The 19,236-nt window shown below is 36.3% G+C and overlaps 1 protein-coding gene across 1 annotated transcript; it reads left to right on the top strand.

Moving 5' to 3' along the window:
* Positions 1 to 8,695: 8,695 nt before the first annotated feature.
* AGR3 (anterior gradient 3, protein disulphide isomerase family member) lies at positions 8,696 to 18,997 on the top strand. Its single transcript, XM_068973345.1, has 7 exons — positions 8,696 to 8,804; positions 13,058 to 13,121; positions 16,747 to 16,799; positions 17,313 to 17,389; positions 17,626 to 17,689; positions 18,154 to 18,237; positions 18,948 to 18,997. Exons 1-7 carry the CDS (start codon positions 8,696 to 8,698, stop codon positions 18,995 to 18,997), a joined length of 501 nt encoding a protein of 166 aa, XP_068829446.1.
* The last annotated feature ends 239 nt before the right edge of the window (positions 18,998 to 19,236 follow it).

The following is a 19,236-nucleotide window of genomic DNA, read 5'->3' as shown; positions in this document are numbered from 1 at the left end:
ATGATGATGTTTAAACACACACACACACACACACACACACACACACACACACATACACACACACACACACTTTCCATCTCTATCAGGCTCTTTTAAGATATAGCCACTTTGTCCTCCTTAACTACCCTCATGATACCAAGTTGGCTGCCGTAGTTCCATGCATTACATCCAAATGTGACGATGTACAGTGAAAAAAGGAGACATCTTCTTTACATTCATTCGTTATCATTAATAAGAAAAAAAACTTTTCTTAGACTCCCCCTCCTAGTTCTCTGGCCAGAATCACATCATAAGTTTATGCTAAAACCAAGGCTGGTTGAGAACGGGACCACCATGACTGGGTTAAAACAACCTTGGAGTTCTCAACGTCAGCACTTTTGCCATTTGGGGCTGGATAAGTCTTTGCTGTGAGAGCCATCGTGTGCATTACAGGGTATTTCAAATCATCTTTGGCAGTTACTCACTAGATGCCAGCAGCACCCCCTCTCAGTTTAGTCGCTCAGTCATGTCCGACTCTTTGAGACCCCATGGACTGCAGCACGCCAGGCTTCCCTGTCCATCACCAACTCCTGGAGCTTGCTCAAACTCATGTCCGTTGAGTCAGTGATGCCATCCAACCATCTCATCCTCTGTTGTCCCCTTCTCTTCCTGCCTTCAGTCTTTCCCAGCATCAGGGTCTTTTCCAATGAGTCAGTTCTTCACATCAGGTGGCCAAAGGATTGGAGTTTCAGCATCAGTCCTTCCAGTGAATATTCAGGACTGATTTCCTTTAGGATGGACTGGTTGGATCTCCTTTCAGTCCAAGGAACTCTCAAGATTCTTCTCCAAGACACAGTCCAAAAGTATCAATTCTTCGGTGCTCAGTTTTCTTTATGGTCCAACTCTCTCATCCATACATGACTCCTGGAAAAACCATAGCTCTGACTAAATGGACTTTTGTCTGCAAAGTAATGTCTCTGCTTTTTAATATACTGTCTAGGTTACTCATAGTTTTTCTTCCAAGGAGCAAGCGTCTTAATTTCATGGCTGCAGTCACCATCTGCAGTGGTTTTGGAGCCCAAGAAAATAAAGTCTGTCACTGTTTCCGTTGTTTTCCCATCTATTTGCCATGAAGTGATGGGACCGGATGCCATGATCTTAGTTTCTTGAATGTTGAGTTTTAAGTCAACTGTTTCATCTCCTCTTTCACTTTCATCAAGAGGCTCTTTAGTTCCTCTTCACTTTCTGCCATAAGGATGGTGTCATCTGCATATCTAAGGTTATTGATATTTCTCCCAAAATCTCAATTCCAGCTTGTGCTCTTGCCTCTTCAATATTCTTGCCTTGAGAACCCCGTGAACAATATGAAAAGGCACCCTTTCTAGTTTGTCAATGAAAAATGTCTCTAGACAGTGCCAATGGTTTAAAGTCACAGGAATAGAGTAATCAAGATTTCCCTTTGGGGCTACTTGTGAAGTCTACCCCTCCTAAATATATAGCTGCACAGAGACAAGGCAATATCTGAACTAACAAGTTTCTTTCAGAAAAGAGACTTGTATTAGAGAAAATAATCTTAAGAAAGCAATTAACAGTATTTAGTTCAGTAATCCTGTAAAAGGGATATGTATGTTAGTCACTCAGTCACATTCAACTCTTTGGGACCCCATGGACTGAAGCCCACTAGGCTTCTCTGTCCATGGAATTCTGCTGGCAAGAATACTGGATTGGGTAGCCATTCCCTTCTCCAGGGATCAAATCTGGGTCTCCTGCATTACAGGAAGATTCTTTACCATCTCAGTCACCAGGGACATAAGCAAATGAAACACAAAATTAAAATCTTGTATTATCTGAAACAAAACAGAGGAAAGATGAACGAAGAGCTTTAGCAGGGCTGAGAATGCTAGTACATTGTTTACTCATCAAGCACACAAAATATCCGTCCCTATTAGAAGAACTACAATATGCAATTTACTTGCCTTAAAGAAATTTGTCTCTGAATATTAATTTTCATTGTGGATCTGTATGTTCAATATTTAGCCCTAAGAACCGTGACCAAGAACTGGCTATGTGAAGGGGAAGATCAGCTGTATCCTTTTCAGGGAACACACCTCAATTAATTCCTTCTGAAATTATACTCAAAGATGTATACTTCCCCTAGAAACCTAATTTATTCCTTGTCTTGGTGCTTTCACAACTGCAGCTTATAAATATAATTTAGATTTTACAGATCAAACCATAAGCTGTGAATCTTATTTATCCTATTACAAACATTATGTCTGCTGTCTTAAGACCCTTTGTCCTCTAATCTCATGATAATAAGGCCATATCTGCACTTTCTCCAGTTTTTCAAATGAAGCCAGCTCTCCCAATATGATCCAAGAGCCCTGCCCCTATCCACCCCAGACCCGATGGTTACTTCTCTCCTTCCCTGGGTCTGTGACTCACTCACTCCTCTTTCTTCTTCCTACTCTCTGTATCCGTTCTTCATCCATTTGAAAACTCTACTTAGATTCCTCTGAAGTCGTGCCATGTCTGCCTCCCAATTTCGCACGTTCCATTTTAACTTCATCCACAATTTCCAAAACAGGTTCTCTCCAAACTGGATCTGGGGACCCAAGTGGCCAGTCTAGGTCTCAGATCTCCCTCCATCAGAGAAAAAATGTGTTGTCTCTTTGTAGGCGGAGGAACATTTTTATGGATGATAAGGAAAAAGGTTGCCTTCAAAGGTTACAGGTAAAAGCCATAACTGAAGGACTGAATTGTAATGCAAAAAGCAACCTTTGTAATTGTAATCTTATGTAACCCACAGGACAAGTACTAAAGAATAAATCCCATTTATATCCATACTGTGAAAACACTGCGTGTTTATCAAGTGTTTAATTGTAGCAGCCTCAAAGTTCAGAGACTTGAGATACTTAATGGAAATGAAAGGGGTATTGTTTTGCATTGGGAAATGTAACTGCTCTTGACAGAGCAAGAATCTGCAGAAATTGACCAGGAGAAGCTCATAAACACACTATGCTTTTAAATGTCTGACATAAATTAACATGGCTCAATAACAAATTCTGGAGATACCTATTCCTTTAAAGCAAAGGTGCTTTTTTCTAGCAATCAATATTTTAAAAATAAATATTTGCCTCTACAGGATTTAGAACATAAAGACATATAAACATTTTCCACAGTAGATTCTTTTCTCTTTGAAACTGAATGGTTTCAAAACTTCCTCTTCTTATATGGTACAATATTCAGTATTATTAAATGAAAAAGAGAGAATTAGAAATATTGATAGAATGGCAATATTTGTTCTAAAATAAAAAATACGTAGATATATACAAAGATGATAGATAATAAGTGGAATGGGGACATGCCTGAATATTGAGAAAATATTTCTAAAAAAAAAGCTGAAGAAGCTGATAATAATTATTGCCCTAGGAAGATGGAAAATGGAGACCTACTTCCAACGTATCTGTACTGTTTATTTTTTATATATCCTCAGTGAAAGACAACTGAAACACAGAGAGACAGACACACAAATGCATGGGCACACACACACAAAATGGACAGATACCCCTAATCCTGAATTCAATTTACGATTTATGTGACCTATTAATCTTGTAAAAATATGGGTCACTGCCCTTAAAAGAATTAACAAGGGTAGACTATCTTGACTGATTAAAAGTCTTTTAATTAGATAAATGTATATACTATTCCCAAGTGGAATGAAATGGTGGTGAAGAAATGACCTGAAACAAAAACTTAAAAAAGGTATTTGAGATTTTTCAACAAAATTAAATTATAAGATTAAAAATATCACGTGCCATTGAAGTAAATTTACTCATATTTAACAGCTAACCAAGCAACTACAGAAAGAGTTATTTTCTTAAAAACAGGATGGTCTACAGAGAAGTAGCAGTTGAAGCTGATGACAATCCTAAATATACGAATCATAAGGGCAACTTTGAAAATGATTGCAGGCAATTTTATGAAAAAATATAAGATCACACTGAAAAATAAAGACCAATAATACCAGAAAAACCTTCAGAAAAAATACCAACCACCTGGTGTCTGAGACAAGTATACTTAAGAAACTGATTAATGTTTATTAAAGAATTTTTTAAATTTTGCTATAATGTACATATATTTTAAGTATTTTTACTTGAGAGAAAAATCTTCAATAGAACTATTTGTGATCTACTGTACAACAAAATCAATTTTGGCTGACGTGTATATGTTTCAAAATACCATCTAAAATTACCTAATTCCAATGACCTTTATTAGCTCCTTTTACTCTCAACGTTGTCCTAGTTTACAAGATACACTACATGGTCACACTAATCAGCTCAGACACCTTGGGACTTCATTCTATTACTCCTCAAGTAGCTGACTTTCTTCTTCTCACTATCGATTAAAACCGATCATCTCTGGGGCATTTAACAGGGATGTCCTCAGAATGTTTTAAGATTTTTCTATAAACCACTACCAGTCAAGAACAAGGTGAAAGCTCTCCCATTCTACTAAGAGGAAAACTTACGGATGCCTGGCCCGCTGTTTCTCTGCTTGTAAGTACTGGATGTAAAATGGACACTATACCTCAAGTTTCTGAATCTTCAGCAGGAAGGATTCTATTTCAATAGCATGTTCCAAGGAAGGTTCCCTTTGAGGATTCTATGGAAGAAAGAAAGTACAATTAAATGAACACATGAATCAGAAGTATACTAAAAGAATAATAGAACCTGGCTACGTGGGGTTTCCCTTAGGATCACAAGGAAATTTTAGCAGGAAAACTATAAACTTACTATACAAAAGGAATACATTTACCATGTAAATTTACTATCTCACATATATATATACATACGTCTTCATAAAACAAAACTGAACATTCCTGCCTTTAAGAGACATGATGTAGGAACAATGACTACTTTCTTAACATGATAAAATCAAGCCAGTACTCTATCCGAAGTTAAAATACTAGTAGGACACTCTTTAATGTCAGAAGATAACCACCACCTCCACTCTTTAGCAGTACATTTATTAATATAGTGAATAATCAAAAAAAAAAAAAAAGAGAGAGAAAGACAGGGAGGGAGAAAGGAAGACAAAAATTTGTTGAACAACCACCTAGATTAAAGAGCAGCCAACTTTTTCTACAAAAGACCTGAGAGTAAATATTTTAAGACTTCACGGGTCATACAGCCCTTGTTTCAGCACTGCACTTCTTCATTAGAATGCAAAAGTAACCAGAGATAATAGCAAGGCAATGGACATGGTTGTGCTTCATCCAGTCATTTCTATTTATAGACACTGACATTTGAATTTCATACAATTTTCACATGTCACAAATTATGATGCTTCTTATTTTTCACCCAAAAACATTTTAAAATATAAAAACCACTCTTAGCTCTTGGTCTGCACAAAAACAGGTGGGTCAGGTTTGAAGACTCTGCCCTAGATCACTTTAACAACAGTTAAGTCCAAGAAGTAGAACGTGGCAGGGTAGGTAGATGTGTGTCTGTTGGGGAGGGGGTGAACAGAGAAAGACAGGCAGTACTGGGGAAGGGCAAGAGAAGCTTACTTTCTTTTTGACGCAACTCCATACTTTAAAAATGCTTTTCTGTAATCATAGATTAATTATAAGAAAAAATTTTAAACTAGTAGATAAATATAGTATCTAATTACCCGCTTTCCTTTTTTTTTTGGGGGGGGGGGGCGCATGGTAAGGTAAGGGATTTTATACAGAGTCAAATTCTTAAAATGTTAAATTTTAAAACAGCATATTTCTCTTTTCCTCTTTCTCAGAAAAGAAGGGGGGATCTGCTCTCTTCAGCTATTAATTCTAGTTCTGTAAAGAGAGTAAACCTTGGGAATTCCTGTTTTATATCTAATCTCAAGCCTCACTGACCTTTCATCGAGAACAATAGTGCGCACACAGTTCCGACATTCAGACCAGTTCCTCCCCTCCCCCACCCCCCTCCCCCACCTTTTCCTGGTGTTGAACTCTAGCCAAACATTAAATTACCCTGGGAAGTAAAAGGTGGATAAAAAAAAAAAAAAGCACAAAGGTGGTATTTGGCCTCATTCTATCAGGACACTCGATCTCAATTTAGAGAAAGAAGACTCTTTCTTTCTTAGTGTGAGAGGCTAAGAACTGGAGAACAGCACAGATTTTTCAGACAAGCCCATTTTTGTAAGTTTGCAGGTGGACTGTGCTCTTGTTTCAAGGCAGGTGGGGCTCTAGTTCAGGTGTGTGTGTGTCTATAAATCCACACCCATTTTTAACCAGAAACATCCAGAATACACTTCCAGCAAGAACACTGACTATTTCAGGTAAGCAAGCAAAATTTCCAGATTATTTAATCAGTGGTCAAGCTCAGTTATATTTAAAGGATCACCTTTTCACTGTATAAAACTGAGGCCTTCAGTAAGTCAGAGGGAAGTTCAGCGAAATCTTTCTTCTTTTAATAAATGAGATTTTCTTTGTTGGCTTCATACTTTCGTCAGGCGAGCGTAGGCTCCTCGGTTTTTGTCTCGTCACAAAAATTTGGAGTGATGCTTTTATTCTCTACTTGTATTAATGTTACTATAATAAATTAACATTGATCAAAAGTGACCCTTTAAAAATTATGCTTCAAGTAACAATTGTTCCTCTGTTTTCTTTTTTTAATTTGCTGACTTACAGTATGCAAATTTCTGCTGTACAGCAAAGTGATTCAGTCATAAAGGACATATACGTAAGGAATATAAAGAATATATACATATATATATATACATTTTTATTTTAAATATTCTCTAAGGGGCTCTCTTCCCCAGGAAAGAGAACAGAGGGATGGAGTGAAAGTTTGGGCTTAGCAGATGCAAACTTACGTATAGGATGGATAAACAACAAGGTTCTACTGTTTAGCATAGGGAACTAATTTTAATATCCTGTGAAAAGAATGTAAAATTTCACTCCCTCTTTTCTTTTACAGAGAATTTTTAAATATTTAAGTAAATGACATACGTTAAATTACTTTTGAAAAGTAAAGTACTGTCAGAAAATGCTGCCAGTGTTTATAACACCTAAGTGTAGACATGTGGTTGTTGGCCTCCGAGGGCAGTGTGAGCTGCTCCCAGCACATGACCACATCATGTTCATCTGTGTCCCCCAAATAGATTAACCCAGGCATCTGATACTAGAGGATTGTAAGTCATTCATGTTCTATTTACCAGGGAAATGACTACTCATCCAAAACAGTAATATATAAATTGGCTGTCTTCATTATAGAATATATTTAATACCTCTTTTACAATTTATCAGTGTCAAACAGAAAACAAATATTTTGATTTTTTTAAGTAGAACACTCTGACAATTATACCTAATAACTTGAAATCTGAAAAAAAAATCAGTTCCTATTTAAATTTGGCAGCTTTAAACTAAGAAAAAGGTGAAGTTATAACTTCTTTTGCTAGAGAGTCTACCTACTTATCTCTGTCTGTATCATGAAGAATTTTTTCTCATGCTTCCTCCAGATTAACTGCTTCTTAACTCCTTGCTTCTAAAGATACCTGGAAGAATCTTAAGGCAACTGGGGGCTTTCTTCCCCAGAAAAGAGAACAAAGGCTCATAAAATTTTGCAGTCAAATTCAGAGACTTTGAGACTTCAGGGGCTCAATCACAGATCACCTAGAAGCTCCCTGGACCCAAGTTAAGACCCTGCCTTAGATGGTTGCTTCCATTTCTACAGCCACTTTCACCCCAACAAAGCCTGCCCTCCCCACATTGGACTCTGTGTTCCAGACTCAACCATCTTTATCCCCTCCTGAAATCTACCCTTCCTTTGTTCCAACCTTTACAGTACACGATGACAGCCATAAGGTAAAAGATGGCATTTTGAAATGTTTTACAGTATTACCAAGTTATAAGAACTTAAACTGTGATACTTATCAGCACCATGATTATTGTTTAACAGAGTTTCTCAATACAAAGATATTTACAAGTGAATCCTTTCCAGATTAGGAAAGAAAATAATTTAAATAGAACCAAAGCAACCATTTTCAATCCAGGAGAGAACCGAAGGGATGCACCACTGGCAAGAGAAAGATACTGAAATGAGAGGCCTGATTTTTAAACAGGGCAGAGTTGCACACTGAAGGGCAAAAGGCTGAGTAAACGATGGGAGGATAAAGATAAAGGACTATCAAGGAACTGAAAAACAAGAACCTCCATATTCCATTTTTCCTCCCATTTCCATTTTAAGCACTAACTGTTCATGCCTCATCTTACTGTCTTGGTATAAAGTTAAAATGGTGTTTTAATCAAAAGGCAAAGATTATTAATGCATGACACTTGTCACCTTCCCACTGCATCAGCAGGGGCAAGCCCTTTAATCAACATGATTTTATCTGAGATTTAAAGCAGCACTGTAAGCACTCAAAGACTGTCAGAAATAGGCTTTGGGTGACTATTTGGGTGTCAACATCATTGTACCACCCACAGGAAGCCCAAACACTGTGGCTTTTCATCAAGTGGACTTTTATTGAATTGACTGCATTTTTACAATAATTTAAAAATAAAATGTGAAAGTTCTAGATGGTTGTACCATGTCAACTCACACAAGCAAAGCAACCTGTCAGCCTAAGTTTGGTCTATCTCTTAACAAATGTCTTGATGACAGCCTGAGGTAACCTACTAGATTCTGACATTCTTTACCATCCAGTTCTGAAGGATTCTTGAGAAGACATGATGTCACACTCAGCTCTGGTCCTCTGCCTCTTATTCACCACAGTTTCTTCCAACCTCGCCGTTGCGATCAAAAAGGAAAAGAGACCTCCTCAGACACTTTCAAGAGGTACTGGAATTTCATTTTATTTTCTAAACTCAGTCATTTGGATTGTTTAAAAATTCTTCATCTCTTGCCCACAGTCTAGTAATAAAACCAACTCAATTAACTGGAATTTTTTGTTGTGTGATACTTGAAAACAGGGGAAAAAGAACTCTAGAAATTATCAGTTAATTTTAAAGAGTGAGCCAAATCAAATGAAAAAAAAAATGCTGCATCTTCTATAGAAATAGTGGGAAACTGGTTTCATTGCCTATAACTTTGGTAACCAGAGTCCTAGAAAATTCTGGAAAATTCTATTGATTGATATATCATATTGATATCCTAAATGTAATCAGGATTTCCATAGAATCTGTTCCAGTGTTCTGTCTAATATTTATTCAGGCAAGAAAATAATTTGGAATGATTTTATACTGGGATCCCTCAAAATTATTTTATCTCCATCCTCCAAGAATTCTGGTTAACCAAGTGTTTGCTATGCTGACTCTGGGAAACTGCTATAGTATTTTTAGACAACACTACACTGTTTAGAAAACATCTATTTTGTACCAACTGCTTTACTTCGGCCTAAGAAACAATTATATCTTCACCTGTAAAGATATATAAATAAGATCTCAAAATTGATTCCCACATTTCCAGCTACCAGAAGTGTACAGAAAATCATTCATCTGCACATAGCTAATTCTAAATTAGTAGCACATGCCAAAAAAACCTTGACCACTAGTTGGAATGGCAATGTGAACTAAGTAATAAACAAATAGAGATAAACTATAGCATAATTTCAAATTTGAAAATATTGACTTTCCTTCCAAGTTAATTTATCCCTTAATAAATGTACTGGATGCCCGCCAACTGCTCACCAATATTCAGCCAAAATAATTAATTCTACTTTAGTTTAAAATCACAGAAAGTCTAAAAATATCAGTAAGCTTTTATAAAATAAATAAAAGGGGGAAATATTTTCCTAAGTGTAATTTATCATGTTATCTCCATATATACACATACAATAGTCATAAAACAATGAGCTCATTACCTTAAATTGCCAAAGTCCAAACTAGTCACTGCCCTTAAAGACCCTCGAGGGCTGAATTAAACACCATGTGTAACACCGAGTAGCATGTGGAGCTGCTTGGAGTGGGGAGCAGCACCAGTTAGACAGAGACATTGTTAGGGAGAAGAGGGAATATTAATTGGAAAAAGGTAAGAAATTGTTCAATATAAAAGTGAACCCCAAAACCTTAATTTTCTTTGGAATCAAAAGAACTGCTCTGCAACCAGCACCTAGCATACAGTAAGTACTCAATAAACACATATTGAAGATGAATGAAATCTCAGATGAGAAGTAAACATAGCCAGTACTGAATTAGGAATTATGGTAACTAAAATCGTGGCATCCAGTCCCATCACTTCACGGCAAATAGAAGGGGAAAAAGTGGAAACAGTGACAGATTTTATTTTCCCGGGCTCCAAAATCACCGTGGATGGTGACTGCACCATGAAATTAAAAGACACTTGCTCCTTGGAAGAAAAGCTATGACAAACCTAGACAGGATATTAAAAAGCAGAGACACCACTTTGCTGACAAGTTAAAGTTATGGTTTTTCCAGTAGTCATGTATGGATGTGAGAGTTGGACCATAAAGAAGGCTGAGTGCCAAATGATGCTTTCTAACTCTGGTGTTAGAGAAGACTCTCTAGAGTCCCTTGAACTGCAAGGAGATCAGACCAGCCAATCCTAAGGGAAATCAGACCTGAATATTTATGGGAAGGACTGATGCTGAGGCTGAAGCTCTAATACTTTGGCTACCTGATGCGAAGAGCTGACTCATTGGTAAAGACCCTGATGCTGGGAAAGACTGGAGGCAGGAAGAGAAGGGGACAACAGAGGATGAGATGGTTGGATGGCAATATCGACTCAACAGACATGCATTTGAGCAAACTCCAGGAGATGGTGAAGGACAGGGAAGCCTGGCATGCTGCTGTCCATGGGGTTGCAAAGAGTTGGACACGATTGAGTGACTTAACAGCAACAACAATGAACAGAGACCCTGAAGACAGTTTAAATTCTGTACCACCTCTGACCTATTGTGATTATGAGGTAAAGTGTATAAAAACAATTATAATACAATATGACTATCTTGCCAAGCTATGAACAAACTGAGAGCAGGGACTATACTCCCCCACCTTTGTACACCCAGTGCCAAGTGGAGCAAGGCATATAGCAGATGTTCCTTTAATGTTTGCAGAACTAAGTTCACCAAGGGCAGAGACCAGTAATTCTTCCCATTGCCGACATTGTGGCATTGAATGGTATTTGCAAAGGAATAGGGAAATTAAGTAGGAGCCTAGTCTCAATGGCTGTTTCCAAAGGAACTTTTATAGAATGCTAAATATAGCATAAAGTTACTACATAAACTCAAGCAAAGAAAACCTTCAGGATTACTACAGACAGGAATGATTCCTGCTATGGTGGGGGTACTAAGCTAACATAAGTTGGTCTTCCAATGCCCAGCTTCTAAAATCAGGCAAAACAAACCAACAATATTTCTGGTAAGGGAGTATAATAATACAGTCACTTTGGAAAAAGTCTGGTAGTGCCCCCAGAATGGTAAATGTACAGTTACCATTTGATCCAGCAATTCCACCTCTAGGGATAAACCCAGGGAAGATGAAAACATATGTTCACACAAAAGTTTTGCACCCATGTGTTCACAGCAGCAGTATTCATAAAATCCAAAAAGCAGAAACAACCCAAATGTTCATCAAATGATGAATGGATAAACAAAATGTAGTAGAGTGTTACAGCGGAATGGCCCAAGAACGAAGTCCTAATACACGCAATGACGTGGATGAGCCTTGAAAACACTGTACTGCATGAAAGCATCCAGCCGTAAAATACATCACATCTTATAGGATTCCACAGACACAAACATCTGGAATAAGCTAGCCTACAGACAGAAAGTGGGTTCGGTGTTTCTTAGGGTTGAGGAAATGAAAGGATTAGGTGGTGATATCTGAGTGGTAAAGGGTTTCTTTCTTCAGGTGATAAACACGTTCTCTAATTATTGCGGTGATAGTTACACACCATGTAAATATGCCCAAATGGTTGAATTATATTGTTATTAATTATATTTAATAGTCTATTAACAAACAAACTAAAACCTGAGAAAAATCATACAATCATATTTATCTTGCTTCATAACTCTGCTTCATAAGTCCTGGCCGTCTTCTAAGCCATGGTATCAAAACAAGAAACTCCAGTCTGACACACTTGAAGCATACGAAAAAATCTGAGTACAAACTAGACTGCAAATATTTCTATTTTCAAATTAATTCAATCGTTTCCATGTAGACTAAGACATTTCCAGAAAATACTTTGAAATACTTTGTGCATTCTCCTCGACAGTCATTCTTCAATCGCTGGTATACATCCTCTACTCCTCCCATCACCTCTTTAAGGACCAGTAGGTTCTCTCTCTACTCCTTGTATTCGGTTTCCCTCTCCTCCACTCTTTTGGATGCTTCCAAAACAACTGTGTTTTATTGGTTTATCTCTCAACCATGAAATTTCCACAGCAGAAGTTTTTACCTGTTAAAACTCAAAAGCAAAATTTGAAATTCTGTTTTTTCATGATGTATTCTGATTTTAAAGGCATCCACATCTCTCAGTACTCAAGCCTCAAGGACCCAAGAGAGTATAGTCCAATATATTCCTAATAGATTTACAAAGTATGCATGGGATTCCCAGGGGGCGCTAGTGGTAAAGAACCCACCTGGCAATGCAGGAGATGCAAGAGACTTGGGTTCCATCCCTGGGTCAGGAAGATCCCCTGGAGGAGGAAACGGCAACCCACTCCAGTATTCTTGCCTGGAGAATCCCATGGACAGAGGAGCATGGCGGGCTACAGTCTACAGGTCACAAAGAGTCGGACATGACTGAAGTGACTTAGCACCAGCACTTACAAAGCATGCAGGTTAACTAGTCTTCTCCTGTATAATCTGAAAGCCAGAGTTTTCCTGTGGTCCAAAGATCTTATCAATCACCACTAACCATAATAGCATCTACTGAACATTTACTAGGTTCAAGGCCATGGGTGTTGAGATGTGAAGCACAGTTACGAAACCTCAGCACTACCATCTAAAAGGATACAACCTCTTCCTATCAGAGTTATAATCATGCCCTCTATATCAAAGTTCACATGCACATTTCAGAACTCTTCAGGGGTCTTGAGTTGATACACAGATTTCCCTCTTCTGTTTTAGGATGGGGAGATGACATCACTTGGGTGCAGACTTATGAGGAAGGTCTCTTTCATACTCAAAAAAGGTAAAATACCTCTCATTCAGCTTTGACAGATGATACACAGACCTCATCATTGAGAGCCAAAAAACTAGCAAGTTAGCTTTTGAAAGGACACGGTAACAATTTGCTCTGATATTGAGTGCTGTTTAAACTAAGAGTTGCTATTAGAATTTTTATAAACAAGAGTTCTAAATATCCTTGTGTTAATTCTTTAATAACCCAGGCAAGCTTTTATACTGAGGAATAAGTGACTTAACATTTTATTAGTGTCAGACATACAAAATAATGATTGGATATTTGTATATATTGCAAAATGGTACAGCAATAAGTCTAGTTTAGACTTATTAAAGACTTATTTAGACTTAAACAACATCTACCAAGTAAACTTTTGAATATAAGCTGCATACACAAAACACCTTTACACACTGGGCATTATACAAGCTTAGAAAGAAACCTGGTTTACAGCAGTGCTTCTCAAGGCTGTCTGATTATCAGAACAATTCAGAGAGCCTTGTTTAAAATCCATATTCATGGTCAGCCAGTCCAGTACTTACTGAGTACCCACTGCTATGTGCCAGGCATTGTTCTATACTCAATGACCAAAAGTGACATGATTTTTATCCTTGAAGATCTGACTTTGAGGGGATAGAGCTGAGACACTTACATTTTTAAAAGCACCCCATGTATACTATCATGTAAGAATCGAATCGCCAGTCTATGTCCGATGCAGGATATAGCATGCTTGGGGCTGGTGCACGGGGAATGACCCAGAGGGATGTTGTGGGGAGGGAGGTGGGAGGGGGGTTCATGTTTGGGATCGCATGTACACCCATGGTGGATTCATGTCAATGTATGGCAAAACCAATACAGTATTGTAAAGTAAAATAAAGTAAAAATAAAAATTAAAAATAAATAAAATAAAATAAAAGCACCCCAAATGTTTATCAACTATCAAAAGAGCATTCAACTCAACTCTTCAAAGAAAAAGGAAAGATTCCGAATAATTGAGTAACACTCTCAACACTGGACAAACATTACCAAAAACCACAGAAAAGTTTACAGAATAATCTTATTATCAAAGAGAAATGCAAACAGTAAACAACATATTAGCAAAGAGGAGCCAGCAGAATACTTAAAAAACACACTCTGATAAAGTGAAATTCAGTTTGGGAATGCCAGAAGATTCAAGATTAAGAAATCTGTTAAAATAATCTAATATTCATAAGGACACAAATCATCCAAATGTCTCCTATCAACATCAATGGTGAAGAGGCATTTACAATAATGCCAAATCCATACTGGAGCTTTTTAAACTTTTATCCAACAATATCCATTTATTTTTATTTATCCTAACAAAGAAATATCCATCCCAGTAAAAAAAAACAAACAAACCTAAGAACCCAGTATCACACTTACTGGGAAAATCAATTAAAGTATCCCACTGATGGGATTCTTTAATCACCACAATTACTAACATTGTTCTCAAGACACCAGTCAATGCAATTAGATGAAAAAAACTTAAGAAGAGTGTGAAAGTATCTTCATTTGCAGACGTTGACTGTGTACATGAGAAATTTGACAATCAACTCTAAGTATTTAGAAGTATGGAAATTAAGTTAAATTGTGAAGTCTCTCAGTCGTGTCCAATTCTTTGTGACCCCATGGACTATAGCCTAATACCCTGAAACCAGTGGCATATATATATATGTAAATAAAATTAAAGGACTTCCCAGGTGGTGCCAGTGATAAAGAACCTGCCTGCCAATTCAGGAGATGTAAGAGACATGGGTATGACCCCTGGGTCAGGAAGATCCCTTGGAGGAGGGCAGGGCAACCCACTCCAGTATTCTTGCCTGGACAATCTCATGGACAGAGGAGCCTGGTGGGCTACAGTTCATCGGCTGACAGAGTCGGACATGACTAAAGTGACTTAGCACACACACATAGAAAATTAAAGTGGTTAAATAGCAGAAAAAAAGACAAAACATCTCAGGATAAATGACAGAAAATGCACGAAATCTATTATGAACTGAATGGACTACTGAAAAAATTACAAAGCTATGACAAGAGTTCGGTGTTCTTATATAGGAAGACTCAACATTGTAAAAATGTCAATTCTCTTTATACTTCAAATTTTTTAAAGACAATCACAATATATTAGTACAATTTTGGTTTAAAAATTAATTCTAAAATTGAAATGGGGACATAGACGCAAATAGGAACATTCTGAAAAAGAAACCAGTGGGGACTAGCCTTTAATCAATATGTAACATTTTACCAAACTACAATAAAACAATATGTTACTGGTAAATGAACTGAACAGAAAGGAGACAATAGAAATAAAACCAGAGACAACAGAAACTGTGTATGTGGTAAAGTAGCATTTTAAATCAGGAATAGGGGACACAGCGTATGTAAAACAATTACTGTTAGAATTTGAGAGTCATGTGGAAAAGAAACTTGGATCCATACCTCACATTTTACACTGAAATAAATTACAAAGATTAATTACAAGGATGAAAGCATTAAGGTAGTAGAATATACCATTGCAATATTTTATTTCTTTAACTTCTTGCAGTATGGAAGGGCTGATATCACGGTGAGGCATGAGGCATGTCTAGGACGCAGAAACAAAGCACTTAGTTTTTTGCCCTCGGTGCTACTCTTGCCTCACCTTTGTATTTCTTTAGGCTTGAGTATCACCAAAGTTAAAAAGGAAAAAAAAAATAGGAAATGTGAAGTTGGTAAATGTTAGCTTTCTGTGTTATAAATTTTAAAAGTTGTAGAATTTATTTTACCTGAAATTAATGTAAATTCTAAGTTTGAGGATTAAATGAAATTATTAACAACTCAAAGTTTGTTATTTTCTTTGAGGTCATATTTCATATAATTACCTCTGTTCTTTTAAAGATTTATGATTTATATTTTTACATGTCTCTTTTTGGACCCAACATCCTCTCAAAATTAAACATTAAAAAATATCTTATGTATCCAAATCATAATTCATTTATCCTTTACTATAGTCAACATTCTAACTTTTCTAAACAGCAGTCAATTAACTACCATAAAAAAATTTTTTTCCAAGAGTTAAAATCAAACTGACACTGACAAATATATAGGAAGGGAACTGTCACTGAGATTGCTTACAGAATTATGACAAGAGTGAAATTGGTAAAAATAACCAAATATTAATAGCCTTTTTGCAAACTAAAAACAGAAGAAAATAAGTAAAAACTTTATTCTCCTAAAATTTTATACCACATGTTCACTGGAAATGAACGTCTTGTTCCTATCCTTTCAACTTTGGAGACAGAATTGACTCTTTCTAACTGTACTCCAGTATATGTAAGAATGACCTGGTCAACTTCTTAAGCTTTGATTCCTGGACCTCACTCCCAGAGATTCTGATTGAGCGGACCCAGAGAAAGTCAGAAAATTTACATTTCTAATGAGCTACATTTCTGGTGAGGCTGATGCTTCAGTTCTGGGGTCATTTTATGAATACTACTACTATAGATTACAATGCTGTGATTTGTCAACCTGAGAATTTTAATGTCTTACAGAAAGTATGAAAACCTTAAATCTAGTTTCCCTGTACAGTTTGACTTGAATGAATCACTTGACTCAATTTAACACTCTCTCTGTTTAGTAACAAGCCTCTGATGGTTATTCATCACTTGGAAGACTGTCAATACTGCCAAGGTAATTTATGCTTTTAAGATTGTATTGTATTTTCAATATGAAGTAAGAAAGTGACCTAGTTACAAATTAAGAAGTCACTCGAAATTGAAAAAATAAAAAAGACAACTGATAGAGTACCACCATTTTACTAAGGGGCTTACTAACTACAATGATTGTTAGCAATCTACTGAATATATTTATATTATGTGTCCTTCAGGATTTTACATCTCTCTGCATCCCCTGCCCCCCAGAAAGGTGGGAAAACTGGCTGAAAAGATGATGCTTTAACCAATGAATTAAGTGACATTATAAAACTGGTGATTTCAATGTGATTATCCCTTGATGTTCCCCCCAACCTTGGATAGACTGTGTCCCTCATTGCTTTCCAAAGAGAGACAGAGCAGCAATGAGCCAATCAACTATTAACATCCAAGTTATAGAAGCAAACAAATGCAAAATACTAGCTTTATTTTGCTACATTATTTTAAAGTAATCTTGATCCTTGAAACTAACTGGCATTATCTTTCCCCACAGCACTAAAAAAAGTGTTTGCCCAAAATAAAGAAATACAAGAAATGGCTCAGAATAATTTCATCATGCTGAATCTCATGGTACATGATCTCTACAATTTTTTTTAATATTTCAATTCAATGGAAAAGTTTAATCTCTTCTAGTTTTTATTTAAAGGCTAAAAGAGCTATGCAGTATTAGTGGACATAGAATGTTATATAGAATTGTAAGAGGCTACAATATACAATTTACTGAAAATCTGTTTACATAAAGTATTTTTAAATCAACTGTTAAAAACAATCCAATCCAATAACATTTTTTTTTCTTCTTTTGCTAGCATGAGACCACAGATAAGAATTTATCACCTGATGGACAGTATGTGCCTAGAATCATGTTTGTGGGTAATTGTGTAATCTCTTTCCATCAGATTTACAAAATCAGTAGCCTTCTTGCTTTTATTTACTTTCAAATGTTAGTTCATTTGAAACTATTCCTTTTAATACTATTTGAAGTACTATTCCTTTTAAAGGGGAGTCATTAGTAACCCAGTCAACAACAGCTCTTGTTAGCTCAACAATCAAACTCATTATGTCTATATTTGCAACTTATAAATATTAAAATTTTATTTTTAAATTAACTCATGCTATTAAATCAATCCCCCAAATACTTTCAATACAGTTCTCTAAACTATGTTGATAGAGCTGTAGCACACCAAAATGGAAATTCTGATTAATTCATCATGAATTAACATGTATGAAAACTGATTTAGCTTGTAAATATGCTTAACGTTTGTTTCAGAGCTAGAGGCATGATTGATTTTCAGAAATTTAAAAAAATACATAAGTAACTTATTTTCTGTGGGCAGATCCTTCATTAACAGTCAGAGCTGATATAACTGGAAGATACTCGAACAGATTATATACATATGAACCTCAGGATTTACCACTATGTAAGTATTCTCAAATTATCTTAAACAGTGATGCTAGCAACACTTGACTGTTAGAAGGGTGAGTGATGCCCTCCATCAGCACTTTCCCTCAAACAGTGCTTCCCACCCATCCTAGTTCCTGGGACTGGCAGTGGTGGTTGTGGTCAAAATGTAAACTCTTAGCTCCAGTTGACATCAGAATTTCTGGGACAACTTGGAATCTCTTTTCTCAACAGGGATCTCTAACAGTCCTTGTGATCACTAAATGTTAAGACCATCAAACAGGATAGAGTACACACTAAAATTACACTTTAAGAAAACCAGTCCATTCTCTTATCAAAGATCATATATGATTCCCTCAAAGTGATTAACAATTAAATCTCTTCCTCAGTCTAATTTGGGACTTTCATTCTTAACAACAGTCACTATTAGCTATGCTTAATAAGATAGTTATGCTTGTCATATCCAACAGAACTAATACAAAATAATCAGTTAACAAAACAGATACCCCCTCAATTCCCTCTGATAAAATTCTTTAACATAAAGTTAATTAATCAGCTTTTAAAGGTCTAATCCCTAAATTTATGTGTATACTTTTCCATAATAGTTTTTAATATTGCAGATAAATCCTCATATCTTTATAGTTGTTAAACAGGTTGATTTTAGATTCATGGTTAATTATAAAATTTTATACTCTCATTTACTGATAATATATATTTACTTCATTACAGTGATAGAAAACATGAAGAAAGCATTAAAACGTATTCAATCCGAGTTATAATATATTACCTCTAAGAGGTCAAAAGTCATGAAGAAAATCTTCTGGTTAACTGACCAAAACTAAATGGGTGGGTATATGAATTCTGTAACATTATCATTTAGATTCTTAGTGTGCTTGAATATTCTTATGAAGGTAAAATGATATTTCAATAAAAGTCAAAACCTGAGCATGACAATGTTGTCGTTTGCCTGCCCTGGTAGCAAAGAAAGCCTTTCATGAGCTGACAGTTACAGTGGAGA

This window comes from Capricornis sumatraensis, chromosome 5 (assembly GCF_032405125.1).
Source record: "Capricornis sumatraensis isolate serow.1 chromosome 5, serow.2, whole genome shotgun sequence".
Classification (NCBI taxonomy): domain Eukaryota; kingdom Metazoa; phylum Chordata; class Mammalia; order Artiodactyla; family Bovidae; genus Capricornis; species Capricornis sumatraensis.
The sequence above is the reverse complement of the archived record's forward strand: the minus strand, read 5'-3'. Positions and strand labels throughout refer to the sequence as shown.

Coding starts and splice junctions, on each gene's coding strand:
- AGR3 (XM_068973345.1), top strand. CDS start 8,696: ATGATGTCACACTCAGCTCTGGTCCTCTGCCTCTTATTCACCACAGTT. Junction 8,805..13,057: donor TCCTCAGACACTTTCAAGAG/GTACTGGAATTT, acceptor CTTCTGTTTTAG/GATGGGGAGATGACATCACT. Junction 13,122..16,746: donor CTCTTTCATACTCAAAAAAG/GTAAAATACCTC, acceptor CTCTCTGTTTAG/TAACAAGCCTCTGATGGTTA.